Genomic DNA, 19221 nt, shown 5'->3' with positions numbered 1-19221 from the left:
TGAATTATTAGATTTATAAGAATTAGATTGGAATTTAGAAGGAATAAATGTTATTTAATGTGATGCTCAAAAGCCTTCTGTCTCATAGTCTCATGTAATGCGAGGTACATCTGTCCAAAAACTAGTCATCAGGACATTTGTGCCTGTAACACTGCACAATCTTTGTCTCATTGTTTTGGAAGTACTCTTAATTTATTTATTTATATATATATATATATATATATATATATATTATATATATATATATATATATATATATATATATATATATATATATATATATGTATATATATATATATATATATATATTTTTTTTTTTATCATATCAAATCTACATTGTGTTTCTTATCTGGTAGCATCTCAAAATAAATAATATTTTTTATTATTGATTTAGCAAGATCACACTGAGATCCTGAACTCTGGTGGGATGAATATATTCAGTCTTGCTACACAGGCTGTAATTACACATTATTACATCTGATTCCGATTCATCTGATCTCCTAAACAAAATTAGAGATAAACAGATCATATTTTTAAACAGATTTAAGTGTCCAGTATTTGCATAAACTCTTTGTTTTAAATAATAATATAAAAGTAGAGATGGTGCAATATAAATAATGAGAAATTATTCAATGATAAACGATCTTTCTTTAAAAGCAATCATAAAATGTATCCACTAGATGGCGAATGTGTTCCACCTTTTTTATCCTCTTCAATGACGTATTAATTTTACTTCTACATAGCCTACTTTGCCTTTCACTTTTTCAAAATAAAAATCTATTAATTCAAACAAACAAACAAAAATGCGTGCCTATACAATATAACCTCAAGGAAACACTTAATCGTTCACCCATAATAAACTTTCAGGATGCCATGATTAACAGTTCAGGCAGATCACCCCTTGCAAAGAGCGCATAGCTCTGTCTGGGAAATATTATGTAACAAGACTCGCGCTGAATGTACTGAATGCGCGAGGGACGCCTGATTGCGCCCAAACATCCGCTCACACGCTTTTTACACTAATAAGGAAAAGCTGGAGGCACTTTGTACCCTGGTGACGTGCGCTAGCGTCCAATGGCAAAGAGCGCAGCGATATGCGCAAACCTGCCCAGCAAATATAAACTCTCGGCTGAGTTTGTAGTGGGGTTTGAAGGCGGGTGAACGGGTTTAGGCTCTATCGTACGAGATAACAGCCTTATTTTTAATTTAATGCTCCGCCTGGCCTCCAGGGTGACATATTAATATTCTCACAAATGTTTCAGTGTCAGCTCTGGATGCACAGAATATCCAATTAAACGCCGTTAAATCGTGATTTTAAGACCCCCCAAAACGTTTGATATAACAGCGGGGCTCACAATGCCTTTGGGGATGTACGAGAGCCGCGCGGATTATAAATCCCCGACACAATGCCAAAAAACCTCATTTGCATTTTACCAGGCTGTACGGGACCTTTTGCCGGTGTGGGTCCTGGAGGACATGCGGACAATGGAGGTGTTTCATTGGGAAGATGACGGACAGGCATGTGCATACTCCCCGTCGGAGGCGTTTCTGTACGCGCTGGTACATGACCACCAGCAGTACGCGCGTTATTTACTCAACAGGTTCTCCACCCGCGCGCTGGAGATGCCCAGCAGAAGCTTCTGCTGCTGCCAGGCGTCCACCACACCGCACCTGGCCATGGCCGTCCGCTACAACCGCATCAACATTCTGAAAATGATCATGGCCACCATTAAAGACTTCACAGACTGCGAGAGACGGAGCTACCTGAACCGTCACGGATGCGTCCACACGGACGGCAGCAAGACCGCGCTGCATCTCGCGTGTGATCTGGTGCGTCCCGAGTGCTTGGCACTGTTGCTGGGTCACGGCGCGTGTCCTTACGCAACGGACCTGACAGGGAACACCCCCTTGGACTGTTTACTCAGCCAGTTCTGCCAGAGTGACTTCGACATGCGGACGAAGCGCCTCTGCCTCGGCTACCTCATCTTATTCATGCCCACTTTTCGCTTCCAGACGAAAATACAGTTGCAGGACAATGCAGATGTGTGGAAGGCGCTCATAGGAGAAAATGCCTTCCAGTGGCTTTCAGGAACTTCACCCCCTTCACTGTTCGTTCAGGCCACGCAGAAGCTCAGTCAGTCCATTCCCACAGACCAGGTGGACTCACTGCCGGACTTCCTGAAACCCCTGGACTTTAAACTGGATCAAGCGTAATGTGCACAACTGGAAATGTAATAAAGTACATTGTTTGACTCATTTGTTTCTTGAAATATTCAGGTTTGATTGTATGTGCAGAGCTCTGTAAATATGTGAATAGTTTGGGGTCACATTCTGAAAGACACTGTGAAATTATTAAAAATATATCTTTTTTGCATTTGTTGCCTTTGAGCTTAATATTTCAGATTCAGTTCATTCAAGGTGCATCTTTTGTGTCTTATGAATCAAAGACAAAAGACACCCTCCCTGTCTTCAATGTGAACACTACCAATGAGAAGTCTGAACATACATGCTCATCTTTAATAGTACAATTTTCTTCATTTTAGAGTGAACTAATTAATAACACTAATTATAGAATTTGCAGTAAGAACGATTAAGCAAGAAGCCAAGCATGTTAAGCAAGTCAAAACTATCATATTTGAGCTGCTGAGTTTCAAAGCCTCTCTTCACTCTTTGCATGGGACGTTGTCTCAGACAAAAGGTCCATCATGCAATCCTTTTTAAAGACAAAGGAGTTTCCATGTCCCATGCTGGGAAATTGATGGCCCTTTTTTAACTATTTGGTTTAATTAATCCATTAAAAAATGCACAGTGGCAAAGCGTTTGCCTTTATATTTTGATTTCAAGCATTTAAGCATAAACATTAATCATTTTAACAGAAGATCATGATAAACATACACTACTATTTTATTAACACTACAGTAAGTGAGTCATTTTGTGAAATATTAAAATAAATTCTTTCAGTTGTGCTGCTTAATACTTTTGTGAAAAATGATACCATGGTGCATTTTTTTTTAGGATTCTTAAATGATACAGCATTTATTTGAAATATAAATATTTTATAACATAAATTAATTTACTGTCACTTATTAATCAAAGTATTAATTTCTTTTTTTTAAATCATAAGAACTTTTGAACGGTAGTGTAAATTCAAGTGCATCCGAACATTCAGTAGTGTACATAATCCATAATATCACATTGTTGCAAATAAACCACGAAATGCATTGACACTTTCTGTAAAGATTTTATTTGCAAGTTTGTCATGACTAAGCATGGAGTAAAGATTGCAAAGGTTAAGTCACAGTTCAATATGCGAGTTCACATTTAGCGGCATCACCACTTTAACCACACTGGCTTAGCATTACATGCCCAGTGTACCACATTTATCACCTTAATCTGATTTACAATATGAGCTAAGTGCAAAATGTAAACTAGTAGAGCACAACAGGCCAAAACAATCTGCATATGATGCCTTACTGAGGTGTAAAAATGTCAAAAAGGAAGATTTACAAACACTTCACAGTCAGACACTAAAGAAAGAAGAAAGGAAATGATACATCAGACCTAGCACTGAATTGATATTTAGTTATCTATGAGATTAAGATGCATTCTTTATATGGATGTATATGAAGAGTGCTCGTCCAGCATTACTATACAGTATTTTTCCATAACAGACTATGATAGATTCTATCAACCAAGTAGTAAGTTCAAATAGTTTTTCTTCTGTTTTAGGATTTAAAAGTCAAACCGCCCTTTTAAAATACCTCACATTAAACAGCAACACGTCACTTTAGTGTAGACAGAGGCAAGTTAGAGGCCGTGCTGTCTATACTACTCACAGATACTGTATGTGCCAAATGCTATTATGATTGCACTCCTGTCAAGTATTTAACAAGGTACAAGTGCATTTACAGATAAAGCTGAATATATATATATATATATGTGTGTGTGTGTGTGTGTGTGTGTGTGTGTGTGTGTACAATGAACCAAATTATAAACAAAACACTTTTGTTTTGGTCCCAATTGTTTATAAGCTGAACTCAAAGATCTGAGACTTTTTCCTATGTTCACAAAAGCCCTATTTCTCTCAAATATTGTTCACAAATCTGTCTAAATCTGTGTTAGTGAGCACTTCTCCTTTGCTGAGATAATCCATCCACCTCACAGGTGTGGAATATCAAGGTGCTGATTAGACAGCATGATGAAACACAGGTGTGCCTTAGGCTGGCCACAATAAAAGGCCACTCTAATATATTTTATAAATTTAAAAATTTAATTTATGCATTTAGCAGACGCTTTTATCCAAAGTGACTTACAGTGCATTCAGGCTATCAATTTTTACCTATCATGTGTTCCCTCGGAATCAAACCCCCAACCTTGTCTAAACTTTATTGTAGCATATATTTCTTGTACTTATAATAAAAATGTGTTTGGTCAAATAAGAGATATTTACATAATCTATCCCTCTAAAGCAGTAGATTCACTATAAACAGATTCACATTAACCATTTCCAATGTTGTGAGCAAAGTGCATTAGGATACTCTACCATTCAAAGGTCTTTTATGCTCAGCAAGGCTGCATTTATTTGATCAAAAACAGTAATATTCTGAAATATTCTTAAAATGTAAAATAACTGTTTGCTATTTTTTTATACATTTTTTAAAATATAATGTATTCCTGTGATGGTAAAGCTGAATTTGCAGACATTACTGTAGCCTTTAGTTTAGTGTCACATGATCATTCAGGAAACATTCTAATAAGCTCATTTGCTGCTGAATTTATTTTTATTATCAATGTTAAAACAGCTGTGCTGCTTAATCATTTTTTCTTAATATTGATCACTCCAATGCGTTCTTGCTCGATAGTATTAATATCTTATAAAATAAAAATCTTAGTGAACCTAAACTTTTGAATGATAATGTATAAACGGAACTTCCTTCTTAAATCAATAGGAGTTAAAAAAAATAATAACTGATCTAAAAATGCATGTAGACATTAAAACTTACAAAAATAATGTGCTGGATAAAAATTTCAATTTCAGGTCATAAGGTGCACAAGGAGCTCAACCCCCCCCCCCCCCAATAGAAAAATACAGCATATTATTTTACTTTCAAAAGAGCCTAATATACTAATAAGAATTTGAGCAACATAAGGGTGAGTAAATGACGACAGAATTTTCTTTTTTTTAGGTGAACTACTCCTTTAAGAAGGAATAATTAAAGTGCCTGGAAAGAAATTTCACAGAACAGTGTTTCTGGGATATTTTGACAATTTGTGGCATCTAAATCACCTCCCACTCTTCCTCCAGCTCCTCTCCACTCAGAGAACCCGTGTTGCCATGGCTGTTGCTCCTGTTGTTTTGTAGAGTCTTGGTAAGGCGCTGGTTGAGAGCCCCACTAGCGACTGCCCACAGTTCATCCATCGGGGTCACTGCAAAAAAACAGCTACTTGGTCATTTTTTTTTTCATTTATGCATGCAGATATTCATTTCATCATCACCGATTCTAAACACTCACCTGCAAGCCAGCTGACCAATCCTGGGATCTTCTTCCAGTAGTCTCCAGCTGGGTTTCTCTCTGTAATGCCGTATCGACGTGCCACTTCACCATTAGGAAGGCGAACCCAAGCTGTCCTCATACTTAGAACCAATTGACTTGCCTGTAGTCCTACAGTTTGGAAAAAAATACTTGAACCAACAACCAGTCAAACAAGTCTCTGCTCTAATAAAACATCTTTGAAAATGAGTTGAGGAATAATAAAGTCTGAATACAAGAAGAAGAATAAAAACAGCTAATGAGATTATGTAATGAAGGTATACCAGGAATGTGCTCCCAGGCAGTTCCGACAGGCATCTCTTCAGTGATGCCGACGCGCACATGCACACTGCCTCTGTTGTCCAGCGCCCACAGCATGCGGTCATTTGGACTAGTTTGAATTTTCACCAGATGAAGGCCAGCAGGCTGCTCAAAAAACACACAAGAGTAAGAGAAGTGTATAATGTTGGTGAAATATTCACATTGTGTCAAGGGCCAAATGTATCCCTCACTGGTCATGGTAATAATGGTTCATCAAAAAAATAAAAATAGTTACTGTAAACTAGAATTTTCTGTATGGAATCAGTATTCAGCTGGTCATTTGTAAACAAATGTAACTGAATTGGATTTTTTTTTTTTTTAAGAATAATTTAAAAACATCAAATTTGATACCTGTCACATTAATTTTAATGATGGTTTGATAACAGTTCAAAAGTTTGGAGTCAGTAAGATTTTTTTTATGTTTTTTGTTTTTATAGGTCTCTCTTGTGCTCACCAAGGCATTTATTTGATCAAAAATATAGTAAAAACAATAATACTGTGAAATTTTATTGCAATTTAAAATACCCGTTTTCTATAAAATGTATTCCTGTGATGGCACAGCAGCTGTTTCTCCAGTCTTCAGTGTCACATGATCTTTCAGAAATGATTTGAATATGCTGATTTGCTGCTCAAGAAACATTTCTGAATAATAACAATGTTGAAAACAGTTGGGCTGCTTACGATGTTTGTGGAAACCCTACTTTTTCTTTGATTTGTCTGATTCATTGATGCAAATAAATCCAAAAGAACAGCAGTCCTTTTAAAAACCCGAAATCTTTTTTTTTTTTTTTTTACCAAAAATGTATTTACTGTCACTTTTGATCAATGTACATAATGTATCTTTGAATAGAAGTATTAATTTAATTAAAATATATCTCACTGACCCCAAACTTTTGAACATTTGAGTATTTAAAATGGATGTAAGCTGGTGTATGAGCTGTAACTACATTACAGATAGGATTTTGCAGTCAGTACAATGCTTGTTTACCTGTTCGGGAGGTTCGATGCAGATCCAGGCAGGGAGCATCATGCTGGGGTTCAAAGGTTGAGTTCCAACCCGAAAATACACCATTCCATTATTATCACATGCCCAAACATTTTGACTGCCACAAGACAAACTGAGAAACTTCACATGTCCTGTGAGGGAGTAACAGAGAGAGAAAAAGAGAGATTTCCCATGTCAATATGATATTCCAGTAAAACATGAGGTTCAGGGAATGAACATCCCATTAATGTAAGACTCAGGGATTCTTTTCCACAACCTAAACTTGTCTCACTTAGATAATTGCACACATTTGATCAATATACCATACGATTGGTCATATTTATTGCTGTAAACAACATCAGACAAGTTACACACAATAGATTTGAAAGGTTCATTTTAATTACTCACGTAACCAGAACACACTGGTGTGTAAAACTCTTGGACGTTTTGTAAAGATTATATATGTAGCAAACTTTAAATATTTCACATACATTAAAAAAAAAAAATGTATCCAGCCAGCGGTCCATGGGTGTGACGTCTGAGGTTGAGACTACATTTTAATAGACTTTAAATGTGTTGCAATTCCTTAAATAACTCACTGTACCTGGAAATATTTTGCAATCACAATCCACCTGATGGTGACTGATAAAAGTTAAGCTGAGTTAAGCTCTACAGCATACATTACATCTAGCACCATTTCACTAATGTCTATGTCAAGGACATCCAGGGCCATTTTTCCAGACTCCTTAAGACTTTAGAACTGTACATAGCTCTTGTCTGTACACTATGATATGATAGAGGCACTGTGAAACCTTGAAAACACAGTTATACATCACGGCACGTCATGAGGGTTTTGTTGAACACTTAGATAAGCAAATCTTAACATAACGTGATACACTAACACACATTCTCTCCTTCGTTTACAGCTCATACTTTCTATGATAGTATTCATTTTGTAGTGTGATTACATATCTACTGAGCAATATAAATGATAAAAACACTATTTAATATTTACACTTCAGCACAAAAGTTTGAGGTCTGTAAGATTTTTTTTTTTTGTGATGAAAGAAATTAATACTTTTATTCACCAAGGATGCATTAAACTGATCAAAAGTTACAGTAACACATTCATAATTTTATATTAAAAAAAAACTTTAAACAAATAAAAAAAAAAAACACCTACAAACATTTTCAACACTGTTAATAATAAGAAGAAATGTTTCCCAAGCAAAAAGTCAACATATTAGAATGATTTCTGAAGGATGATGTGACACTGAAGATTTAGCTTTGCCATCACAGGAATAAAATACATTTTAAAATATATTAAAATAGAAGACGCTTTATTTAAATTGTAATAATATTTCTCTACTAATATTTTACTCTCTAATGCAGCCTTGCAATCATTAGAGAAATCTTTCAAAAATCATACTGACCCCAAACTTTTGAATGGTAGTGTATATATCAATATATACTCAGTTCTGTTAAGATAAAAGTATCGGGACACTTTTTTTCCTAATAGCTCAAACAATTATAAGAAAAATGTCTAACATACAATTTTCTTCCCACCTAGTTCATTACCTTTACATAAACTGAATGAATTTATTTTGATGTAGTGGTTTAAATATAACTCCCATTCAAAGCAAAACAGAAAAACGTGAAATCTACTTTATCGACGATTGCTGGCTGTCTCACATTCTTTCATGGAGTTAGATAGAACGGAACACACCTATCTACCAAATCAATGCAAAAAAAGGGTGCCTGATGAACACAATGATTGGAAACAATAGATTGCTTAAATGTCGTCACACCCCTTGGCCTTTGGCCACAACAGCTCTTTACACAATGTGCTGATTAATTACCAACAAAACGAGATAAAGCAAAGCTGACGCTTCAGTTCATTGGATGGCCTTTTTCTAAACCATGAGTGTGTTTCTACTGTAGCATTTTAAAAGTTTACCTGAAACGAGACAACTCAATGAAAACAAATGCCACAGGACATTTAAAGTGATACTCCACCCCAAAATGAAAACTTTTGCCATTAATCACTTACCCCCATGTTGTAGAAAACTGTGTGGCGTGGCTGACACAGAAGAGAATATGCTGCCTGCGTACAGCTCAGATTCTCCAAATTGGCGCTATGCTGATGTATAGTGACACAGAGGAGACAAGTTGTTCAATAAAGTCGTTATTTTTGTTTTATTCGCATACAAAAAGTATCGTCGTTGCCTCATAACATTACAGTTGAACTGATGGCAGATGGATTATTCTGACGATGCTTTTCATACTTTTCTGGACCTTAACAGTGTATTTTACTTAGCAGTCTATGTGACAGTTACAAGCCTCCCGGTTTTCATCCAAAATATCTTAAATTGTGTTCTGAAGACGAACTAAGCTTACGGGTGTGGAACGACATAGGGGTAAGTGATTAATGACAAAATTTTCATTTTGGGGTGGAGTATCCCTTTAACACAGACCAAGGTTTGTGAGACTCATCTAGACTCTAACAAACCAGTATTTCAAGATACAACTCTAATAACTCGAGACGGACAGGGCTACAGTTGTTCCATCACGTGGCTCTGCCTATTTGTGTCTCCACCCATGTCACATCACAAACACACGCACACACAGACACAGACACAAAACACACACTTGTGCTCAATAAACAAACACCTTCCATTGACTGCATTGCAGTGCAAGCCATGTAATTAAAATATGTCTGATGTAATCAGATTAGGTGAGCCTGCATTGTCATTTCAATGGAAAGCTGCATTGATTGCAATTGGGATTTGTGAACTTGTGTCTTGTTACCAAATTCACTGATTAAATGTGTGTTTAATGCATTCCTAAAGCCTAATCACTGCAATATTCAACACTAAAGGACTGATCTCTTCCTCTCATGACCTTTGATAGCTAGCTTACAGGCTTCATTACAAAACATGTGTTATGCAAGAACCACCTGCTTGAATTAAAAATATAAACAGCACCCCTGGCAACAGGCGGTTATGAATGATACACAAAACCGTGGCTTGCCATTTAACATGTCCGAAGCTAAACATTCCCAGAAATGGAACTGAAGACATTAAAGTGAAAGCTACAGGGGTTTAATAGGAGTATAGCTTCAGTGGAAGTGGGAGAGGGCTGGTTATCTGTGAATCTGACAGAAGTAGGTCAGAGGCAGATCACATAGACAGCCAGGAGACATGGTAATCTGAACTAGGGACAGAAACAGGAGAGGGTCCTCAGCAAGGTCTGCCCAACTTGCGTCATTCTGTCACACACGACCTACGTATATGACATTTGAGACCTTGAGGAGCAGCGACATTTGAGCAAATTATTTAAATCATGTGTCAGACATCATCATCATAAGGATGACTATTAAGTGCTATCTAATGCATATGTGAGAGAATGCAAAAAAAAAAGAACTCCTGTTGACAGTTCTCCTAATGTCCAAATAGATTTTTCAGGGGATAATTTGTTAGTTATTATAAAAAATCGAATTTAAAAAAATCTGTTCTTTTGTATCTAATGTATCACAATTTCCATAAAAATGTTAAGCTTCACAACTGTTTTCAACGTTATAATAAATAATAAAAATTCAGCTTTGCAAGGATAAAATTTGTTCTGTTTCACAATATTAATGTTTTCTAATTTTTTTGGGGGTGTTCACACATTACAAGTGTTTAAATTTAGCCAGCATGTGATCCACTGATAAAGCTACTGTCACAGGGAAAGAAAATTCTCTCACCAAGCTGGCTGAGGTCCAGTAATGTCCATTGCATTCCTGTGGAACAACTGGCTGATAAAGTGCGGATGTGGACGTGGCCGTGGTGATCTAAACCCCACAGAGCATCACGACAGGCCGAGAGCTGCACCATCTCTACGTCTGGGGGAAACTGTATGGTGAAGGGCCGCATCTGGAGGTCTTGGTCCCAGATACAGAACAGGTCTTTCCTGCTCTGACCTAACCATAGGAAACTCCCTGTGGAGACATCCGCGAGATAAACAAACATGCTTGAATATATCGTTTGCAATTGTGTGCAGTATTTAATTGCTTTCTGCACGCCAACAGATACTGCACAGGTGTGAAAATGCGAAGAGAAAGACAGGATTTCTACATGCCCTCTTTAGCTGGAGCCTCAGAGGAGAACACAAATGCCCATTTTGTGGCAGAGGCTATTCCTCTAGGTATAATATTCTTCCAAAATGCCCCTGCATTAAAAAGAACATCACTATTAAAAAAAGATGAAATTTTCAAACAAGAAGCAATCAAAAGGTCCTCAGACAAATGAAAAGCATATTTTGGTTTTCCCATACTCAGTTTGTCATACCGATGAGGCTGCCTTTGGCAACGTGAAACTCGTTCCGTCCAGAAGCAACCCACACGCCACTGGTGCTGACACTGATGAGGCTAGGCTGGCACTGGGAGTGCTGGGAAAGGAAGGCCACACGCAGACGTTCAGCAACCCGCTCGACCGGAGCTCTGGTGGCTGTGGCGACAGTCTGTGTGGCCTGGATCAGAGTCTGGAAAAGACCACCCTGATCAAACACCACGTAGTCTGTGATGCTCACCTAAATGAAAAAGTCATGCAGAGAAAAAGATGTTAATTGTTTTGATAAATCTGAAACATTTATGCTATGAAGCGGTCTCTTTCAATCAATGAGCTTTTGGAATAATTAGCATTTTTGTACAAAATGTGTATGTGAAATGAAATGTGAAAGGGTGGTAAACACACAGCATATAGGCGGCAGAAAATCTGACCAGCTCTAGAAGAGGATATATCGTGCATAAATATATTACATGTATATACCTGCCACCAGTGATCATCTTCACCCTGGGGATTTTTAGCCGTGACCCCTGTTCTGAACCATAAGTTGCCACTAGTATCCAATGCCCAGACTGTGTTATTCTCACCCATAGCAATACAGATGGGTTCAAGACCTTGGCTCTCACTATGGACACACAAACACACATATCAATGCTTAAATTTATTTCTACAGCAAAAGCTAGCATTACAAATGTCCAGTTTATCCACAATATACATCAACAACATGCCTTTGAAAAACATTAATTAGCATTAGCACAACTTGCACAGTGTTAGGGTTGGTAGGCCATAAATCAAATATTCATAAATCAAAATGTTGCTCACAGGGCTATGTTGTGACATACAGCTGTGATCAATTGTACATACACTTTGCAGTATATTATTATTAAATGTAACTTATTTTGTCTTCTTGGAAACATGCAATTATCTTCTGTAGCTTCTGAAGTGCAGTACTAAATGATTATATATATATATATATATATATATATATATATATAGATAGTGTCAACTTTGACACTGCATTACGTGTAAAACCAGTCCAGAAATCATTGTTTTATTTATTCACTATAGTGATTTTGCAATCAGCTTAGAGAAAACCACGATGACAGACATACCTGACGGTGTCATGCTTCCAGTGCTCCCCCTCTGCACAATAGCTGCTGACACCCTCTCTGTAAAACACACCCCTCTGCTCACTCAGTGCCCACGCCACAATGCCACGTGCTGCTATCTGCGCCATGGGGCATGGACAGTCCACCTTCACTGACCGTGCACATGGCCTGTCCACACTCAGCCCTGAAGACACACATAGAGCAACGGTATTCATCAGCTGATTACACTACAACAACACACCTTCGGTTGGTTTATGCATATTTTCATGGTAATTATTCCCAATAAAACCAGAAACTGCTACTAGTGAACATTTTTAGTAATATGTTCACAGTACTGTAGCTAATGAACTCACTTTAGGTAGGGGGTCATAAAGAGAAGATAAGGCTTTAACAGAGCCATAAAGTAACGGAAACAGTTGAGTTGATTATAATCTTCATCACTGCATGCCAAAGTTAAATTGGTAGCTCTTTTCCATTCAATTACACTGTAGTATAATTATGATTTTGTTAGTTAAAACAATTTTTCCAAGTCACATGGACCTCTTTAATGCTATTGCATCCTTTTGAGCTTTTAAAGTCATCAGCCCACATGAGAACTAAATTGCATAGAAAAAAGCAACTAGTGCATTTCTCCATTTGTGTTACATTAGAGAATTAAAGTCACATGGGTTTGAAACAACAAGGTGAGTTAATAATGACTTTCATTAATTTTTTATAAATGATTAATTTTCATTTTGGGGTGATCTGTCCTGCTAACTTAAGTACAATGACTTATTCTCAAGTACATGCAGCACTCTCTAGTGGTCCAATCGTGAAATAACATCTCTCTCTGTGGTCTGCGGCGATATTGTAATAGATTTTAAGTAAAATACTTTCTTCTATCCCAGATCAATAAACAATGAGTAGAATATGTGATTGTAATGTGAGAGCACTATGGTGTGTTTATTCTCCCACACCTGTCTGTATGTACAGGTCTCCATTAGTGCGAATGATCCAGGCTGTGTCATCACCAAGAGCCACAAACGCTGTGTCGTCCAGGGCTTTGTACCAGTGTCTCTTCCCTTTGATTGTGATTTTCCCGCAAGCGTAAGCAGTCATGGTCTTCTGCTCAACCTTCCACAGCAATGAGCCTAAGCAAACACATCAGCAACAGGACAACGTTTAGTCTAGAACAACAATAACTAATACTTGCTTATGAAGTTGTGTGCTTATTTATTAACAAAACAAATCTATGCCCTTTACCTGATGGGGACAGCGCCACCTGATGGATATTTTCCTCAAACTTCTGCCAGCTCAAGCTAGCATTAGGAAGACCGCTACAGAAAAGGCCTCCTTTAAAGTCAAGACACCAGATATGTCTGTCCGTTACTACTAGACTGAGGATGCCACCGCCAGGCCCAGTGTAGCCCATCCAACTTTCAGCCAACTTCAAACAAAGAGAAATACATACGGAACGAGATTAAAACAGAGAACACATGACATCAATACAATTTAATACAGTGATTCTCACAAAGACTTTTAAAAACATTCTACTGCTGTTCTTTCATACTTTTATTCAGCGAGGATGCACTAAATTGATCAAATGCGACAGTAAAGACATTTATAATGTTACATAAATTTCTGTTTTAAATAAATGCTATTCTTTTAAACTTCCATTCATCAAAATTCTCGGTTTCCAAAAAATTTTGTTTTCAATGTTGATAATAAATGAAATGTTTATTGAGCACCAAGTCTGCATATTAGAATGATTTCTGAAGGATCATGTGAGAATGAGGATTGGGATAATGGTGCTGAAAAAACAGCTTTACCATCACAGGTATAAATTACTTTACATATATTATGTTTATATATATATATATATATATATATATATATATATATATATGTGTGTGTGTGTGTGTGTGTGTGTGTGTGTGTGTGTGTGTGTGTGTGTGTGTGTGTGTATATATATATATATATATATATATATATATATATATATATATATATATATATATACACTGTACAAAGAAACTGTTAATGTAAGAATATTTCAAAATATTGGTGTTGTAATCTTTAACCAAACACATATAGCCTTATCGAACATAAGTGACTGAACCCAAAATTCTATAAATTATGCAAGTAACCTTCTCCTGATCTGATACAGATCTCTGATCTGTTAGTTCTTTAGCTATCTTACCTGGTCGACTTTGAGGAGCTGCGTCTCTTCGTCCTCCTTCTGGTCAGCACATGAGCTCTGCAAGCTCAGGGCATTCAGTCCGTCCGCCAGACTAGCACTGGATGGCACACCATGTGCATAGATGTCCTCCTCGTCACTAGATGGTGTTGGCTCGGGTTCCGGGGAGTAACCCAGCGGCCTAATGGGATCATAATCCAAATGAAAGTCTCCATGTAAACTCTGTTTAAAATCTTCCTCTGAATCCTTCAGGGTGTCTTTGCTCTCATTCACATATTGCTTCATGATGTCCTGCTCATCAGCTGCCTGCATGTAGGAGAAGGTACATTCCAGTAGCACGTCCACATCAGGTGTAGCTGCAATTTGCTCGTTTTCTGCAAACACATTTTCACTGTACACCTGACACTCCATATCTTGTATTGCCAGTGATGTAGGGCAAGCCGGTAAGGTCTCTGCTGTTTGGTTAACTGCATCCTGAAGAGGCTCTTCGCTGTGTAAGGGCTCTGATGGGCTCTGAATGGTAAAGGCATTTAAATTGTGGGATTCTCCACAGATGGAACCATCCTGGTCAGGTGAGCCGGCACTGTGCAGGTCGGGGCTGCTGCACAGAAGGCTGGTGTGGTCTGAAGGAGGCTCGCTCATGGGTGTGTTTAGAACATCACTGCCTGCACTGTCCTGGCTGAAAATGCTCTCTGACCAGCTGCTGTGCTCGTTGACACAGGTCCCACTCGCTACAGTTATACAAGAACGTATGGAGAACATCAGTGAATGGAATATAATCAAATTTACACACCACATCATGTGATACTGATCCTCTTACCCTGCCGTCTTCTCTTGCCTTTCTTCTTCAACTTGATGGCCTTGACCACCAGCTCCTGTTGGAAATCTTCTTGGGTGATGGGGCTGTATCGGCTAGAGGAGAGTTCTGAGGTGGAGGCTTCCGTGTTGGTAAACATGCCCTGTGCACTCTCCCATGAGGTGACTGAGCTGCTGCGGCTGCGGGACTCCACTGTACCCAAACTGGCCCGCTGCTGCTCCAAGTCCTCTGCCACCTCCAGAGCCTCTACCCCATGGCCGAATTCCTCAGGATGCTGCTCCTCCTGCACCTCCTCTGACTGCTCAACCCCATCATGCACCTCCTCTGAGTTAGGACTGGCTTGAGTCTCCTGCTCCGTAATAATGGGCATGGTCCTGATTGGTTGAGCAATTTCCACGGCACCATTAGGAGGCAGCAATATAGTGGGTGTGGAAGGAGGAGATGTAAAATGGTTGGAGTGGTCTAATACTGAGGAAGAAAGCATAAGAAAGATATGCATCTAAGATACAGCGGCCCCAAAAGAAGTGTGGACATGCGTGTAATACTTAAATTCTTTCCAAGCAAAATATATAAAAAAAGAAGTTAATACTTTTATTCAGCAAGGATACATTAATGAGATAATTGATTACACTTTATAATAACTTTTTTTATTAATAAATCATTAACAAGCTTTATATAATCTTTAACGAATCATTAGTCTATATTCATTAGTTATATATTCAGATATATGAATATATACAATATATATGTAGAAGCATGAGATAATGCATTTTTTTAATGTTTACTAATGAATTTATTAAACATTACCTAATAATTAACAGATAATTTTATGGTCATTTTAAGATCATATTTTAATTGATATAAAAAAATTGATAAGTTATTTTTTCACAACATTTCTAAATGTAAACAAGAGCATTAGGTTATATGTTAACTCAGAATTTAAATTTAATATTTTTGTTAAGAGAGAGAGGCACACAAATGTAAAAAACATTTGTAAAAAACAATGCATTTTTTTCAACTACGAAGGGCAAAAGAGGCATTTTCCTACCCCTTAATATCAGAGTACTGCTGATGGAGCAAAGTGCATGACTAAAACTGCCACTAAGGCATCAGTACTGTACTCACAGTTGGAAACCAATCCCTCGGGGCAATCTGAGATCCGCAAAATGTCCCGATCTCCTTTCAGAATGAAGATTTCATTCTCCGTGCATGACACAGACACTATATCTCCACTGCTTTCCAATCCTCCAATGATGACCTTAAAGAGTGAATGAAATAAGCGAGAAAAAACGCACAAATTAAGTTTGCATTGACAACATATCAATTATGAATATAATTTAGATTAATTCATACTTGATTGGTACAGTCCACAACATAAACACTATATTCGTTCCAGCTGAGGACCCAGCCCTCCTTCTGGAAGCAGTTGACTATTCCCAACTGTCTTTCTGAAAGTTTGTAGCCACTGTTGGAGCCTGAACGTGGGAACAGCTCAAACTGAGGTATATCCTGACTAAAAAGTGGCTTTAGGATGTGGGTCTCCCCGACACGTCCCCGCACATCCGTCGTCCACAGACGCAACCCAGGCCTGGCTGCATAAACAACCAGATCGCTCTGTTTGCACAGAGCTGGTTGAAAGCAGGCACCAAACTTGCCATTGCTGTAAAAAGAAAGCCAGATATCAAGAATTCAGCATAAACGCAGTGCTGCAACCCTGACAATGACAGATTACTTTTAGGCGAAGATGGCCTGAGGGTTTTGTACCTTTTACGTGGTTTAGTGCCCAGCTGATGATGCGACTGCTCTTGTGTGTAGAAGAGCACAGAGCGCTGATGGGACGAAACCAAAAGTACTTTCTGACTATATTCCAACTGAACTATTGCTGAAGGCTCTTCAAAGAGGACCACTGGATTACATACTCCCTTAAAGACCAATGCACACACACACACACACACACACACACACACACACACACACACACACATATTCAGCCACTAGACAGTAAAACAAAATCAGACTTCTGAAAGACAAAAAATGTCAGATTTCTAAAACTATATGATCCAACTAACAGTGAATATCTGAAACAGATTAAATCGACTGCTTATAAAATACTTACTTGATCCAAGTCCACAGAAGAACAAACCACCCTCCCTTTATCATCACCAGAGAAGAGCTTCATGCCATTAGCACTCCATGTTAATGCAGTAATTGTGCTTTTGTGCAAGCCCACAACATCAAATCTTCTCAGCTGTAATAAGACACAGAAATTGACACCATGGTCTTTTACTAATAAGATGTATTCATCAATAATCAGCTTATCAATCATATAAATGTTTCCTTCATATATATATATATATATATATATATATATATATATATATATATTTTTTTTTTAGGAAGGGACATATACACACCTAAATTAAAGTTAAAAGCTAAATATAATAAATGCTTAATTTGTATCTTCTAATAAGTAAAAAGGAAAGTAAAAAAATGCTGTATTAAAGAGTCATTGACATATTATTCCAATAAAATGTTAATTGTCTTGGAGAAAAAAATAAATAAACCTAATCACTTATTTAATGAAACCCTTGCTACTTGAAAACTGTAATCTGAGATGAAATTGTACCTCTTTATTTCTACCAGGCAATGGTGACACAAGCTGAAAGAAAGCAACCCGGCCTGATGCTGTCCCAACAGCCACAAGATCATCGAAACAATTCAGCAATTTCACTGCAGTAATGGTCTCACATTTGCCCTATTAAAACAAATTACATATTGTAGAAAACATTTCTTAACCAAATGAGATCAACAGTGAGTGATGCAGAAGAAAGAGGAAGCACTACACAGACTTACCTCTATATTGTATTTGTTCATCTGGCTTACTCTCCTGCCGTAAAGGTACAGCATGCCAATGCTGCTGCCAATGGCCATATAATCACTGTTGCTGTCCAATGCAGTCAAGTAGACTGGAATCGAGCGGAAACCTTTCTGGACTTTAGTGGGGATGGCATTGAGAAGGTAGTAGAGTGGGCAGAACTCCCTCAATGGCAGTGGTGCTGGATGGGTGGCCATTGTCAACCTATGGCTCTGTGTTCCCTCTGATGAGGAAACATAAAAAACAAAAAAAATCTATTTCAAATGTTCATTTCCGAGTACAATATTTTAAAAGTGTATGTCTCTTATCACAATATAGAAGTTATTATGGAGCTTTATTCTTTTATTGCCTAATCACGTGGTTAGTCATTGTTCTTTCTAACACAGCACGTCCACTTCGCATTGACAATTAAATTATCAATCGCATCTAAACATCTATTTAGTCAACTAAATAGTGAACACACACACAAGCCAATATTAACAATAACCACGCCTTAAATACACAAACAACGTTAAAAGTTGCTTTATCGTGTTAAACAAGATAATGTAGGACAGTACGCGTCTAACTGTTTTATTTGTGGTCTGGTGTACTAGTTTGAATAAATAACAAAGACTAACAACAAACAACAACAAAAAATTGCCTTTTGCAATTTGCTATGTGTAAACTTTCTAGCTAGCGTAACGTATCTTACTCCACGAGGTAAACTACTGAGCTTCTCAGTTTCTACAGAACTTACCACCGGGAAAGATTCACATTTATTCTGAAACGTAAACGTTTTTATAGTTTAGAAGAGGGCGATCTGTTGACATTTCTGCTGCTTTGACAGCTCTTGTTGTTTTTCTTCGTTGTTCTGAGTTGAAAATGAAATTTCAATCCAGCGACACCTACAGCAGCGGAAGTTAAACTCACGTCGCTTAAATTCCCACAGACCCTTCTCTAAATTCTGTATACATAGGTAGAATTGTTTAAGTTTATCCAAGTTTGTGACATTTAAAAATAATGTATGATCTATGTATTATGCTTGGTGGTTGTGTTTAACAATGATAGCGTCTGCTTTGAAGAGGTTTACTAAAGCTATAATA

At 37.6% G+C, this 19221-nt stretch overlaps 2 protein-coding genes across 2 annotated transcripts; one reads left to right on the top strand and one right to left on the bottom strand.

Moving 5' to 3' along the window:
* Positions 1 to 1119: 1119 nt before the first annotated feature.
* LOC113098433 (ankyrin repeat domain-containing protein 9-like) lies at positions 1120 to 2374 on the top strand. Its single transcript, XM_026263503.1, has one exon. It carries the CDS (start codon positions 1357 to 1359, stop codon positions 2212 to 2214), a length of 858 nt encoding a protein of 285 aa, XP_026119288.1. The 5' UTR covers positions 1120 to 1356; the 3' UTR covers positions 2215 to 2374.
* An 851-nt stretch (positions 2375 to 3225) lies between these two features.
* LOC113098425 (tectonin beta-propeller repeat-containing protein 2-like) lies at positions 3226 to 18978 on the bottom strand. Its single transcript, XM_026263490.1, has 20 exons — positions 18876 to 18978; positions 18118 to 18362; positions 17891 to 18019; positions 17381 to 17512; positions 17029 to 17186; positions 16618 to 16924; positions 16390 to 16522; positions 15268 to 15732; positions 14451 to 15178; positions 13514 to 13697; positions 13228 to 13401; positions 12275 to 12455; positions 11646 to 11787; positions 11166 to 11406; positions 10957 to 11046; positions 10583 to 10816; positions 6841 to 6989; positions 5816 to 5957; positions 5514 to 5663; positions 3226 to 5427 (listed from the first exon to the last, which is right to left on the bottom strand). The coding sequence occupies exons 2-20, from the start codon at positions 18334 to 18336 to the stop codon at positions 5279 to 5281; spliced, it is 4107 nt and encodes a 1368-aa protein (XP_026119275.1). The 5' UTR covers positions 18337 to 18362; positions 18876 to 18978; the 3' UTR covers positions 3226 to 5278.
* Between the last annotated feature and the right edge of the window lie 243 nt (positions 18979 to 19221).

This window comes from Carassius auratus, unplaced genomic scaffold, assembly GCF_003368295.1.
Source record: "Carassius auratus strain Wakin unplaced genomic scaffold, ASM336829v1 scaf_tig00216558, whole genome shotgun sequence".
NCBI classification, from domain to species: domain Eukaryota; kingdom Metazoa; phylum Chordata; class Actinopteri; order Cypriniformes; family Cyprinidae; genus Carassius; species Carassius auratus.
Note: the sequence above shows the minus strand (reverse complement) of the source record. Positions and strands in the feature narration are given on the sequence as shown.

What these genes read in the sequence shown, in the direction of transcription:
- LOC113098433 (XM_026263503.1), top strand. Translation starts at nt 1,357, where the DNA reads ATGCCTTTGGGGATGTACGAGAGCCGCGCGGATTATAAATCCCCGACA.
- LOC113098425 (XM_026263490.1), bottom strand. Translation starts at nt 18,336, where the DNA reads ATGGCCACCCATCCAGCACCACTGCCATTGAGGGAGTTCTGCCCACTC. An exon ending in TGCCTGGTAGAAATAAAGAG is followed by an intron (nt 17,513 to 17,890) that starts GTACAATTTCAT and finishes GTCTTATTACAG; the next exon opens with CTGAGAAGATTTGATGTTGT. An exon ending in AGCTCCTCAAAGTCGACCAG is followed by an intron (nt 13,698 to 14,450) that starts GTAAGATAGCTA and finishes CTTTGTTTGAAG; the next exon opens with TTGGCTGAAAGTTGGATGGG.